Source organism: Gracilinanus agilis, chromosome 2, assembly GCF_016433145.1.
Source record: "Gracilinanus agilis isolate LMUSP501 chromosome 2, AgileGrace, whole genome shotgun sequence".
NCBI lineage: Eukaryota > Metazoa > Chordata > Mammalia > Didelphimorphia > Didelphidae > Gracilinanus > Gracilinanus agilis.
Window position 1 is genome coordinate 614,112,135 of NC_058131.1, and position 14,540 is coordinate 614,126,674.

Sequence of the window (14,540 nt, forward strand, 5' to 3'; positions counted from 1 at the left end):
CTTGAACCCAGAGCTGCAGCCGTGCCACATCTGGCGGAACGTTGGACCACGTGTCGCTAAGTAGCTCATTCACCGGCGCAGCTGTCACCATAACAACGCGAGTGAGAGAACTGGGGGCCTGGGGTGGGGGTGGGGGGTAGTGGAGGAAGGAAGGAAGGAGGGAAGGAGGGAAGGAAAGAGGGAAGGAGGGCGGCGGCCGGCGGGGGGAGAAGATCAGACTCGGGAGTGACCAACAACCCCACCCCCGCCCCGAGGACCCCCCTAGGGCTCAACACCAGCTTCCCAGCTCAATGCAGACCCCGTGGCTAGAGGGGGTCTAGGAAGACAGAGCCGCGGCCAGCTAGGGGGGTGGAGATCATGCCCAGAGAGAAGCAGAGAAGGGACGGAGGCGAGGCTGATCACCCATGGCAAGGCCAGGGGCCCTAGACTCTATGGACGCGGGGGAGTGCGCCCGAGCCGCCGCGCAGCGCAGCCGGAGCAGGAGCCCGAGCAGGAGCACGAACAGGAGCTGGGGCAGGACCAAGGGCAGACACAGGAGCAGTAGCAGGAGTCGAAGGAGGCGGGGGCCCTTCGCCGAGCCCGGCCCAGGGATCCCCAGGGTCAAACAGCTAGGTGACCACCAGGCAGCCCGGGCCGGGAACTAAAATTCCCCAAGCCCTCGGAGATCTCCGGCTGCCCGGCCCAGCCCCGGGGAATGGGAGGTGGCTAGACTGTCCGAGCGAGGAGAATTGGAGCGGCGCGGGCGCCGTCCCAGGGCCAGTCCCAGTTCATCTAGAAAGAGAAGCGGCTGAGGAGGAGGAAGGCAGGGAACGAGAGCGGTCTGTGAGCCAGCGCAGTCTGGCGGCAGCGGCGCAGCGCGGCGCAGCGCAGCCCCCTCCTGCCGCGGGCGCGCACTCTCGTTCACAGGGACACAGACACGGACACGGACACGGGCACTCTCCCTGTCACAAGCATACGCGCCAAGCCCCAGCTCCTTCCTTCCAGCCTCGCCCGCTCGCCTTTTAGAGCACCATCGTTAACCTAACCCTCTGCTTTTGGATGTCATGGGTAACAGCTTCTCCAGTATTCCCGCCCTGCCCCGGGGCAGCCCGACTAGGGGGGCCCGGGTACATCGCCAGCACCTGCAAGGTAAGACTGGGCTCTCTGGCAGGGAGATGGGGGCAGTTGGACACTGAGGACTGGCGGAAGCGCCCGGAGGCAAGAGAGGAGAAGGGACTGCGCGCATCTCTGGGGTCTGGGCACAGCTTGGGGGAGGGGAGGGGGCCCCGTTGGGGCATGGGAGCAGAAAGGGCAGGGGTGCATTGCTGAGGTCTGGGCACAGCTTGGGGAGGGAAGGAGAGGGGAAATAGTCTACTAGAGATGGGAGGTGATGGAGAGGAAGACGCCACCTGTTGTACGCACTTGAAGAATAGGCTCTTCCTTTAGAATTGTGCGTCTGCTCCTGGGATGCACCGGAGGGCCCGGGGTGGTCGACCCCAGTGGACAATTTCTCTGCATCTTTCTAACTCTGAGAATCTGCAGAACAGAGAGAATAGTGGGCTGGCACTTGAGCCAGCTCTGCATTATCTGAGTAATCTCAGCTGCCCATCTTATGATGAACCTTGGTCATATCTCCATCCCTGTGAACTTGCTGACAATGATCCCCTTGGAATGGTTTAGACCTTCTTTGGGTTAAGGTTAAGGACCAAACCTCTGGACCTCCTGAACAGCGTATTTCACTGTACTTCCACTAGGCCAAGAAGGTTTCTTGTTCACCCTGAGATGAACAAGTCCAGACCAGATTCAACTGGGCTTTGGAAGTTGGAACTTTCATAGGAAAAGATTTTCCTCTGCTTCCTGAAATGTCACTTCCTCCTCCTTCACAGCCCAGGATTCTGTTTCTGATAGCTGCTGGGTTGGACCAAAGAATAGATGGAAGGAGATGTGGCCAGCTAGACAATTCCTGTGAGAAAGATCTGGGAGTTTTAGTGGACTACAAGCTGTATCAACAGTGAATCATGGCAGTCAGAAAACCTAATGCTTTATTTAAGTTATGCTCTACCTTAGGCCCCACCTGAAATACTTTGTTCAGTTCTGGGCCCCATATTTTAAGAAATATATAGAGAAGTTGAATGTCAAAGAAAGCATGACCAGGCAGTTGAAAAGATCATAAAATGAGTATCAATGGGAAGAAATAGGGACATTTAGCCTGATGGGAAGATCATTTAGAGGAGGTATAATAGCTGTCTTTAGTATTTGAAGGACTGTCATGTGAAAGAGGGATTTGACTTGTTCTGATGCAGAGAGGCAGGCTTCTGTTCTGTGTCAGGAAAAACCTTTAAAATTAGAGCTATCAAAAAACAGAATGGACTGCTTCAAGAGTTAGTGGGTTTCCTCTGATCTAATCGCCTTAGCAATTAACCATTTTGTTGGAAAGGTTGTAGAAGAGACCTTTGTTTAGGTCTAAGGTAGACTAGATAGCCACTGAGGTCCACTCCAGCTCTGAGATTCTCTCCTTCTGACCTTGTGAAGCCTAGAATTTCCCAGCTTCCTTTGATGAGCCATTATTGGCTCCACCTCAAAACAATGTATTTAAATCCTATGGAACCTGTTTGTTTGTCTGTTCAGTGCCATCTGGGAAGAAGTTCCATAAATGCATTCTTTACAGCATACAAGTGGGATAGATTTTATTTTACCCTTGCAAGTTTATGGGTGATACAAGGCTCCTCATCTTAAGATTCTGGGAACCGGTGTCCAAGTGCCTGCTTTCCTGTCTGCTGCCCTCTTCCTGATGTCAACAATGACAATAATATATATTCATATATATGCAAATATATGCATACATGCCAGTTATATACATACATGTATATTTATTGCTTTTTAAGTTTGCAAGGTGCTATGTAGACCTTATCTAATTTGATCCTCACATCTTGTGAGATAGGTTCTACAGATGTTATTATCCCCATTTAACAGATGAGGAAATGGAGGCTCAGACAGGTTGATTTTCTTAATCACACGACAAATAAGTGTCAGAAACAAGATTTAAACCCTCATCTTCCAGACTCAAAGTCTAGCACTCTTCCTATGCCAGACATTTACAGACTTCAATCTCATCCCTTTTCAATCTCCCCATGGAATAAGTCTAATTTTAGTCTAGCCTTATGTAGCACTACTCCCCCACCCTTAGATTATTCCAGTTTTCCAATTGTCTTTTTAGAGCCTCTAGTTCTGTTATTTTTTCTTGAATATTAACAAAATCCCACATTTATATAGCATTTTAGAGTTTATTGTGCACTTTCTTTACAACATGGGTTGCATATATTTTTGTTGTTCAGCTATTTTGGTTGTGTCCAACTCTTCATGATCTCATTTGGAGTTTTTCTTGGCAAAGATACTGGAGTGGTTTGTCACTTCCTTCTCCAGCTTATTTTACAGATGAGGAAACTGAGGCATACAGCGTTAAGTGACTTGCCCAGAGTTACATAGCTAGGAAGTGTCTCAGGTCAACTTTGAACTGAGAAAGATGAATATTTCTGGCTTCAGGCCAGGCCCAGTGCTCTTTCTAGTGTGCCACTTAGTCTTCTCATGTTTATGAATAAAGGCAGAAAAGCACAGAGAAATAAAATGATTTGTCCAAGATCACAGGGATAGTAAAGCTTGAATCCAGATGTTCCAGCTCCATCATGTTGCTTCTCTTGGAGGAGTTCACAACATTCTGGCAGTTGGCTGTTCAAGTTTTAAGTATTTAAAGCTTTTGGGGAACTTGGAGATCATCTAAGATGATTTTCCTATGAGCAAACTGAGGATTGGGGGAGTTAGATGACTTGCTTGAGATTCACATAAATAACATAGATCTAGTGTTCTTTTCACTGTAGATTCATGGTATGGGGCAATGGAGTAACAGGTAGGATAGGGATTTGGGATAACCAGTTGATGGACAATGAATCACAGTTCTTTCCCACCCTACTAAGTCCCGCTGGTGAGACTAACTCTAAAGACCCAACATCAGTTCTTCAGTTGTGTGCCCCTCAATTTGTCCCTCCCCACCTTTGACCTTCTAGCTCAGGATCTTCTCTTTGCTGGGCCACTGAGGTGTAGGAGTACAGTAGTGTACAGAGGAGTACAGTATCCTCCTGTTTGAGTTCAGCCTTGTAGGCCCCAAGACTTATCCTCTTCCTTTGAAAAACTCTACTTTCATGATTCCATCTACATTTCCTAATTCTGTTTGTCTCTCTGGACTATATCACCCCTTGGGGTTATTTCCTGCTGAATAAATTAGGAAAAGCCTTCAATTTGTCTGAAACTCACCTTCCATAAGTGCTCTCTATCAAAAGAAGGTTCCCAGACTTGCATCTTTTAGTAGCCCCACTGGGATAGTCTTTCTTTGGATAAAGGAAGAGGTAATATGTAAATTGGGGGCAGCTAGGTGGCACAGAGTGTCAGGTCTGGAGTCAGGAAGACATCTTCCTGAGTTCAAATCTGGATCCTGAACTAGTTGTGGGATCCTGAACAAGTCACTTAACCCTGTTTGCCCCAGTTTCCTCATCAACAAAATGAGCTGGAGAAGGAAATAGCAAACCAGTCCAGTATTTTTGCCAAGAAGACTAAAAAAGAGGTCACAAAGAGTTGGGCATGATGGAAAAAGTGAGTAAACAACAATATATGAGCTGAGGAGACTAGGGAGTCCAAGATGAGGAAGAAGGTGCTCTAGCATGAGCGGAGGTAATAATTGAAATCATCACCACCTGAATGAAGAAATTTATTTTGCTTGCTTCCATATATTTGTTGTGAGGGCTTTGTTTTTCTTTTCTTTTTTTCTCCAATAGAAAGAGGAGGTGGAAGGGAGAGAAAATAGATTTTTATTCATTGAAAAGAAAAGTCCCAATCAGAGCCATAGAATGTCACAGCAGGAAAATGCCTTTGAAATTATCTGGTTCTGCCCTGCCTCTCTTGTGTGAGTGGTGTTGTTTTTTTTTTTTTGGCTTGGAAATGAATTTGATTCACTACTACAGCATTTACATGTATTTAAAAAGTCATAATGAATATGTGTGAGATATTATTTATTCAGTCCTCATAAAGTATGTTTACTTATATATTATATCAATATACAACTGAATATTTTGTTAGAGCTAGAGATCAAAATAACAAATGCTTGGTTTGCACATTAATTGTGGGACCCTTGCAATAATTAACCGAGTAACCTTAAGGGACTAGGACATTGGCACAAATGCACAAGCTTGATCACACTTTGAGTAATAATAATAATAATGAATATTTCTATAGCACTTTCAGGCTCACAAAGTGCTTCATATGTATTATCTCATTTGACCCTCACAACAGCAGTCTGAGGCAACTTATAATGAGCCTTACCTTAGAGATGAGGAAGCTGGGACTTAGAGCTCTAAATTAAGTGACCTAGCTGGGGGTCAGATAGCTATCTGAGGCAGAATTTAAGCCTGTCTTCTTGAATAGTACTGTAGTCACATGACTTCTTACAATACTCCATCCCCAGCTTGCATCCCAATTATTTTATGGAAGAGGACCTGAGAGATTTTGCTCAAGGTTGATGGTAAGGAGCTAAGATTAGAATCCAGGTTCATTGACTCCTAGACCCATCATTCTTCAGCTGTAGTCCAAGTAAGTGCCAATGCCATAAAATACTTTTCCCCATTTTTTTCCATTTCTTTCTGATTTCTTCCAAAGATGTCCCCTTTGTCCCTATACTCTCCTTGGCCACTAAGATCGGTACATGATTCGGGTGTTCTTCCTGGGAATGAAAGGTAGTGATTTTTTTTCCGAGGCTGAGCAGATGCAGTTGAAGGAGGTAAGATTCTTGTATTTCAGATGTACAAAGATCCCCAGCTATTATCTGGCCTCCAGGAGAACGCTATAGTTTCAATGGCTCCCTATTGCTGGGTACTCCAAAATCTCTTCCCAACCCACCTTTCTATCACTTATTACATTACTCTTTGGCATTTTCTCTGTGTTCTAGCCAAATTGAACTGCTTATCATTCTCATGCTGTTCTGTATGAAAGCATCTTTATTCTTGCTATTTTCTCTGGCTAAAATACATTCCTTCCATTTGCTCTCTACCAGTATCCTCCATTTTTGCCTGTCAAACCCTTTAAAGACTAGGTCACATTCTGCCTCCTACAGGAAGCCTTTCCTGACTACCCCAGCCTACCATGCTCCTCTCCTCTGAACCCACAAGGCACTTTTTTATGGTATATATCCTATGTTAGGTTGTAGTATAGTTAGTTGTGAGCATTTCTTATCCTCCCTACTGGAGTATTAGCCTCTTAAGAACAGTAATATATGTCTGTGACTTACCTTGGAGAAAAAGGGCAAAACCAGTATATAGTAGGTCCTTTGTGAGCCATTGTTGAATGAATGAATAAACCACATTAGATCTCCTGTTCCTTACAATGATAAACATTAACAACAAATCTTTATTGAACATCTATTGTGTATCCAGTCCTGTGGCAGGTGCTCTGGGGAAGATTAAGATTTATGAGTCACGGTCCTTAACCCATGATATGGGTTGGGGAGAGGAGATATCTCATACAAAGATAACTAATAATACCAGGTGGTGTGGGCTCAGTGCCCTTTGAACAGTATAGACAGAAAGTATGATTGAGACTTAGAGTAGTCAAAGAAGGCTTTCTGAAAAGTATTGAGCCAGAATTTAGGTATCAAGTATCAAGTTCAGAAAAATGTTGAGAAGGGAAGAAGGGATTCTAGGAGAAAGAAATTGCATGAATACAGAAAAAGGGTTTCATGTGCATTGGATCATAGCATCTGGAGTTGGAAGGGACCTCACTGGTCATCTAATTCAATTCAATTCTTTCTTCCTTCTTTTCTCTCTCTCTCTCTTCCTTCCTTCCTTCCTTCCTTCCTTCCTTCCTTCCTTCCTTCCTTCCTTTCTTTCTTTCTTTCTTTCTTTCTTTCTTTCTTTCTTTCTTTCTTTCTTTCTTTCTTTCTTTCTTTCTTTCTCTCTTTCTTTCTCTCTTTCTTTCTATCTCAGTTTCCTCATCTGTGAAATGAGCTGGAGAAGGAAATGAAAAGCCAGTCTAGTATCATTGCTAAGAAAATCCTAAATGGAATCACAAAGAGTCATATATGACTGAAACAACTGAATGATTAAAATAGAGAACTGCCAGGTGAAGAAACTCTTTTTACCAATTCCCACCTTCTCCGAATATTATAATCTTAGAGAGTTGCCTAGAAGACTGACAAGTGTTAAAAAAAGAAAAAGCACTGGGCAAAGATCTGAGCAAAATTGGCTTTATTGGAGGAGCTGCAGTTACAAAAGCCAGTATCTACCCAGGTTGGTCTGAGTCCTCTCGTTCTTAGGTCCTACATATTTTATAAGCATCGGTAATGACTCAACAGGCGTTTATGAATAGGGCAAAGTGTTCTGAACAGGAGTTTTGACCAGGGGCAATAAACAGGGCACTTCCCCCCTTTTCTCTCCTCCCTTTCTCAGGGATCCTGGGTTCCCCATGTCACAACTTCTGGGGTGTATGGTAAGGCAAGGGGAAGTGAAACAGACACTTTCATCATTGCACAGGCTTTTAATACTATTCCTATTCCTGGTCTATCTTATTTAAATCACCCAGTTACAATTTATCAAACTATCAAAGAGGAATCCTTGGAAGGGATTAAAAGCTACTTCATTCTTTTTCTTCTTACAGAGGATAAGTTGTCACTCAACCATACAAATACAATGTCAATATATGTATTACAGGCAGTTCTTGAATCCAGAGCTTCCTGGCTTCAAGGGCAGTTCTCCAGCCTCTTTAAGCTTAACCAACCACATTTATATTCTGTCTCTTTTGTCCCTCACAAGAGCCTTGAGGGAAGCAGAGCATATATTGTTATCTCATTTTACTGAATGAGGAAACCAAGTCCCAGAAATGATCAAGTGCTTTGTCTAAGGTCATGCAGCTCATTAGTGGCAAAACTGGACTTGTACTTAATCACACTATACTTCTGATAATGCTAGTAAAATGACTGACTGATCCCAGATCAAAGACCAGAAAATCTTGCTTCTTCTGTCTCCACAGACCCTCTTTCTAATATTATTCAAACCAGTGATTTTCCTGTACAGAAGGGAAATAGGCAGCCTCTGGTGGCCCCGGACTCTGACTTGGTGGTAACTCATCAAGGCTTATATTCTGCCTGGAAGGTCTGGAAGGAACACAGATACCTTCTTCCAGACTCCCATCTCTAAGCCCATCAGAGCTGGATATCTTATGGCTTCCTTTTCTCTTTACTTCACGGGATTCCAAATTAAACTCACTGTTTAGAATCAGACTCCTATGTGGTCTGTGGTCTCATAGAATGTGTCCTTACTCAACACTGAGGGAAGAGCACACTAATTCTGGATTTAAAGGACCTGGGTCCTGCCTCTATGATACTTTCTGCCTGTGAGAGCAGGGGTGAGTTGCTTAACTTCCCATGGCCTCAGTTTTCTTGTCTGTAAATTGAGAGTCTGGAGATTAGATGGCTTCTCACTTTAGATCTATGATTACATTTCTATGATATGGAAACTCTTCTGTGGAAGAGTTGGGTAGGGGATATGTGTGGGGCCAGGGAGAGAAGGGAAGAGAGTGGGACAACATCTGGGAGGTGGCAATCTGTTTTTGTCTTCACCATGGCCTCTTTCAGAGCTCCAACCCTCATTCCACCCGCCTCAGGGAAATTGTTCACTTTTCTCCTTGATCTGCAGTGACTGGTCATATGTCAGAATATGCTTTAAAAATCCAAGACAACCTCTTCCCTTCCCCAACCCCCTCCTTTCTCTAGCTCGCCTCCCTCAACCCTCCTTTGTTGGATTTGCCTGAAACAGCTATTTAAATGGAGGAACTCCAGGCACTTTTTGTTCTACTGTTTTCCAGAGCTGAGACATAGGTAAAGGAGGGCAGGGGGTCTCTGACTGTCTATGGGCATAGCCTAGCTGTCTTCTCCTTTCTTCTTCCAGCCTGGCATTTTTGGTGATCCCCTTCCCAGCTCCCACTGAGGCACCTCTATTTAATTCAGCTTGTAATTGGATCAAGGCTGGCCCAGAATTCCACTGCTGAATGAGCCGCCTCCAGTCTCTCCTTCCTTCTTCTATAATTATCAACTCTGGATTTCTCAACATTTTAACAAAAACAAAATGGAGGAAACCCAGTGTGAGGGTGAAAATATCAGCAGAGGGTACTTGTAGGCTGTTTCTTGATTGTAGATAATCAATCAACAAGCATTTATTAATCATTTATCATGGACTAGGCACTATGCCAAGAGCCAAGGTTACAAAGAAAAAAACACCACAAAAAACGGTCTCTGCCCTCAAAGAGCTTACATACTAATAAAGAAAACAATATGTAATTAAATATGTTTATATGAGATACACACAGAGATAAGGTCATCTTAGAGGACAAGACTCAAGTGGCCGGGTTTGAGAGAGAGAGGAAAAACACAGGGACAAACCAGGAATCTTTCCATTGTGTTCTCCATATCTTTAGGAAATAATTTATAACTTCCTTTAAGATAGTTCAAGAACATATTCTTTTTAGTTTAAAGCTTTCCCCAAGTCTATTACCTTATACTTGTTTCTACTCAACCTCTGACATTTTTCTCATCACTCATACAGTCTTTTGAGGTCTTCCTCTTGTTAAGCTTCTCTGGGTAATGAAAAGATCCTTAAAGTCATGATTATCTGAAGGTCATGTTATCTGAAAGCCTATTGATTCCTAGATTTAAGACCTATCCTAGGACCATGTTAGGTAGAGGATGGGCAAAGACAGATGAGACAGGAATATAGTCTTGCCTTAGACTTGGAATAAATTAATCAATCAATTAATCAACCAAAAGGCACTCATTGGTCTTCAACAGTCTGCCTAATTTTGTTCAGGGAGGTACCATGGGGGAGACAGAAGGTAAAAACAGATGCTTTCTGCCCTTGGGGGGCCCTTTCTGATTGTCTAAGCTAACCAAAGTGTGAAAGTAATTATATAATAAATTGTGTAGAACAGGCTATAAGGGCAGTTGAGGGTCAAGAAAGGTTTCTTTGAGGAACTGAGACTTAAACTGAAATTTTAAAGCATGTAAAGAGGAGGAGAGAAGACATTCTTATGATGAGAAAGGGGGAGGATTCAGTTAAGGATTAGAAATAAGATTCTCCAGAGTCTGATATAGATGCAGGTAGAGCCATAGAGAGTTGGAGTTTGACAGGGTAGTGGTGGAGAAAGCTCAGGAAGGTTGGACAATGAAGAAATTGATCTAGCTGGAGTAAAGGGTTCATACTGAGAAGTAGTAAGAAGTACACTTCATTCATTTATATTCATTCCCTCACTCATGCATCATTTATTTTCATCCACTCATACAATCAATTAATAAACAACGATTAAGCACCTATAGTGTGCTAGGCTCTCTGCCAGGTCCTGGGCATAAAAAGACAATTAATGAAACTGTCTCTGATTGCAAAGAGCTACATTCTAATGGGTAAGACAAATATAAAAATACACTGAATACATATAAAGGGAATAAACACAAATAAAGATCATTAAATGCCAGGTAGTTTGGGAGGAAGGGAGCTAGCATTTGGGAGAATCAGGAAAAGCTTCATGTGGAAGATGATCCTTGATCTGTGTCTTGAAGAAAGATAGGGATTCTAGGAGGTAGAGGTGAGGAGGAAGTGCATTCCAGGTATGTAGGATGACCAATGCAAAAGCTTGGAGGTGGGGGGTGGGAGGTGAAGCATGTGTGAGGAAGAGAGTGGCCAGTTTGGTTGAATCAAAGCAAGGAAGGGGAAGTGATCAATGAAGCTAGAGAGACTGAGGCTTGCTTTTGAAGGACGTTATTTATTTTTTAAGAAAAATTTTCCATGGTTACATGATTACATGATTCATGTTGAAGGACTTTAAATGGGGAACAGAGGAGTTTACATTTTATCAGAAAGATAATAGAGAATCACTAGAGTTGGTTAGGCAGCTAGGTGGCTTAGTGGATTGAGTGCTAGGCTTGAAGTCAGGAAGACTCATCTTCCTCAGTTCAAATGTGACCTCAAACACTTACTAGCTGAGTCACCCTGAGCAAGTCACTTAACTTTGCCTCAGTTTCTCATCCATAAAATGAGCCAGAGAAGGAAATGGCAAACATCTCCAGTATCTTTGCCAAGAAAACCCCAAATAGAGTCACAAAGAGTCAGACATGACTGAAACAACTGAAAAATAAGAGAGTTGATTAAAAGAATGACATGGACAGATCTGTCCTTAAGGAAAACAGTGTTGCTTGCCATGTGGAGGACAGACTGCAGTAGTAAGAGTCTGGAAGGACACCAATCAAGGGGCTGGTGTAAAAATCCATGTGGGAGAGGATGAGGGCCTGAACTAAGGTGGTAGCTGTGTGAGTAGAGAGAAGGGATTGGATGAGAGAGATGCAAGGCATCTGGAGGTAGAAACAGCAGGATTTGGCAACTGATTGAATGAGTGGTGTGAGGAAGAATGAAGAGTCGAGGATAATGCTAAGGTTATGAATGGGTGATGCTGAAAAGATGGAAGTGCTTTGGACAGAAATAATGATGCCTCTGAACTTAACATAATGCTCGGTGCTAATATGAGGGTTTGGACCTGGTAGGGAAGGAAATTGAATAATGCCAGGTATAGTAATTTGGGAGGGGTGGGTATCCTTGAATGTCCTAGAGCAGAGGACAAATTTGAAGAAAGGGGACGTTGCAAGCCCAGTCTAGATAACTATCTTTTCTGATATCCTATTAATAATAATAATTAGTACTCATATAGTACTAGTATAGTGTTTTCTATGTGCCAAGCATTGATATTATAGATATCATCTCAAATAATCCTCACAACCAACCTGAGAAGTTGATCCTATTATTACCCCCATTTTACAATTGAGAAAACTGAGGCAGACAGAGGTTAGGTGACTTGTCCAGCGACACACAGCTGGTAAATGTCTATGGTCAAATTTGAACTAGAATCTTCCTGAATCTAGATCCTGTGCTCTATCCATCATACCATAGCCGCCAAACCCTGAGTGTCTTTCTCTCCGCCATTCCCAGATGACTTACCGTTTGTCCAAAGGTCTCCTCTGGAGTAGTTCTATTCTTATAGATTCAGGTTGTTGCCATCTAGATTGGCCAGTCAAAGGTTGTATCCATCTGACATCTGTTGTTTTCAGAGCTTCTCCATGGGACAGCCAAGGCTCCTGTTTACACTTATCTGTAGTTATTCTGAGCCTTCATTATGATCAAAAGCTAACAAAACCAACCTGTCTATAATGACATATCCTCCCCAGGTTTCTCCTGTGGTAGGTAAGCATGTGGCATGGAGTCACTGGACTTTTCTCTTTCCGCGCTAGATCCCCCATCAGATCTGTCCTGACATAGATCATCTCCCATCTAGTTGATATCATTTGTTTCTTAACTGGTCTCTGGAGTTTCCTCTGGACCAAAAGTCTGGGAGAGATTTCAAGAGGTTCACGATTTTGGATGAGAAAAATTAGATCTTTATTTTTACTTCATCTTAACTTCTAACTAGAATCTATCATTTCTTTCAATTATTTAAGAACATGATTCTGAGAAGAGGTCCATAGCTTTCATCAGACTACCAGAGGGGTCTGTGACAAAAAAATTAAGAACCCCTGCTAAAAACTCCCCCAGTCCTGGACATCAGAAGTGTCCACTTGGGAACCAGACTAAAACACAATTAAGAAATATTTAATAAAGTTAATAAAAATATAATAGACCATGACTAATGTGAATACGTGGTTTTCTAACTCAATATATAGCTTCAGGAACCCTAAGTATAGTTTAGTGGCTTCGGTTTCTATTTGAGTTTGTCGTACAGGATTTTTAAAGCCCATCCCTGACCCTCCCACTGCCTTGTTCAAAGTCCCACTGTCTACAGAAGTCTATACTCTTTAGGTTGGCATTCAATAATCTCTAAACCAGACATTAATCTAAATGTAACCCTCTATTCTGGTAGGGACAGTCTCCTCAAGAACCCCTGAAAAGTCCGTGCTTATTTTTGTGACTTTCCCCATATGGAATGCTAGTCTCTTTTTCTCCACTAATCCAAATTCTTTCCATTCTTCAAGACCCAGCTCAAGGACTACTATTTCTCAGATGGTCTTTCTTTAAAAAGCTAATTAATTAATTAAGAATGTTTTTCCATGGTTGCATGATTCATATTCTTTCCCTCCCCTCCTCACTCTCCCCTCCCATAGCCAATAAGCAATTCAACTGAGTTTTACGTGTATCATTGATCAGATGGTCTTTCTTGACTACCTCAGCTCACATTGATCTCCTCTGAACTCTTTCCACAGTGGAGGTCTGAAGCACTTGCTCTTAACATTCATTTATTTTTATGTTCATGAAGTCACTTGCTCATGTATTGTGTATTGTGGGACCATTGACCTAGAGATGTGAGGGACCTCAGAGATCAACTGGTCCAACCCCTTCATTTTACAGATGAGAAAATTGAGGAGCAGAGAGAAGGGAAGTCACTTGCCCAAGGTCACATTGGGAGTTGAGGCAGAGCTAGGATTTGAACTCAGGTCCTTTCCCTCAGAATTCAGACCTTTATCTACTATGCCAGGAATCTCCACCTGGGTCTCTTCCTCCTCTCCAAATTGCACAGGATTCTGAAGAGATAGTAAAGGAGGGAGCTCTCCATCATAATTGGAATCCTAAGTCAAGTCAACTTGAGGCTTGGGGCTGTGGTGGCTCCAGCCCAGAGTACCTCCTAGTGTCCCTCTCCAAGGTACTTGCATCTCTTCTAAACCACCCCTCTTGTTTTAGTCACTTTGTGGATGTGGCATTCACTCCCTGGAATTTATGGGGGTTTTGCAGGTGGGAAAAAGGGGGTGTAGGTCAATGCTTTGGGAGTTCAGAGGATAGGGAGATCTCCATGGGCTGGGGGTGATCAGGGAAAACTCCAGAGGGAGGTGTCACTTGAGCAATGTTTTGAAGAAAAGGCACAATTTTGACTCCAACATAGTAGGAGGCAGGAAAAAGGATGACATCATAAAATCATCAGTTTTAGAGGTTGAGGGGGTCTTCAAGATCTATTTGTTCAGCTCCTATGTGATATATGGTTATATAAACTGATGCAAGGAAGATGAAATGACTGGTATAACAGTATGGTTAGGATTTGAACCTAGTTCCCAGGACTCCCTAGTCATGACTTTCTGTTATCGTACACTTCTTCCAGGGCATGGGCAATAGTATTTGAAAAAGCACCAATGAGTGCAAATTTGGTGTTTAGGAATGGTAAAGTATTTTGGCTGGGGTCAAACAAGGTTGGGATGGGGCCATATTTTAAAGGATTTTGAGTACCAAGTTGGGTCAGCTATAGGGGAACTTCTGAAGGTATTTGAGCAGGATTTTATTTTAATTTGTATTTTTAACTGAAAATGTTTATTTAATTTTATTTAATTAAATTTTAATTTAAATTATTTAATAAAATTTTTATTTAATTAATTGATTTAGAATATTTTTCCATGGTTACATGATTCATATTCCTTTCCTCCATTCTCCCCCCCCCATAGCCAATGA

General features: G+C 42.8%; 1 protein-coding gene across 1 annotated transcript in view; it reads left to right on the forward strand.

Annotated features, from left to right (window-relative positions):
- The first annotated feature begins 1,043 nt into the window (after positions 1–1,043).
- The window catches only part of NEURL1 (neuralized E3 ubiquitin protein ligase 1), a 113,549-nt gene continuing 100,052 nt past the window's right edge, over positions 1,044–14,540 (forward strand). The window contains exon 1 of the mRNA XM_044660170.1: positions 1,044–1,128. Coding sequence (XP_044516105.1) covers positions 1,044–1,128 — 85 coding nt within the window. The remainder of the gene's footprint in view (positions 1,129–14,540) is intronic.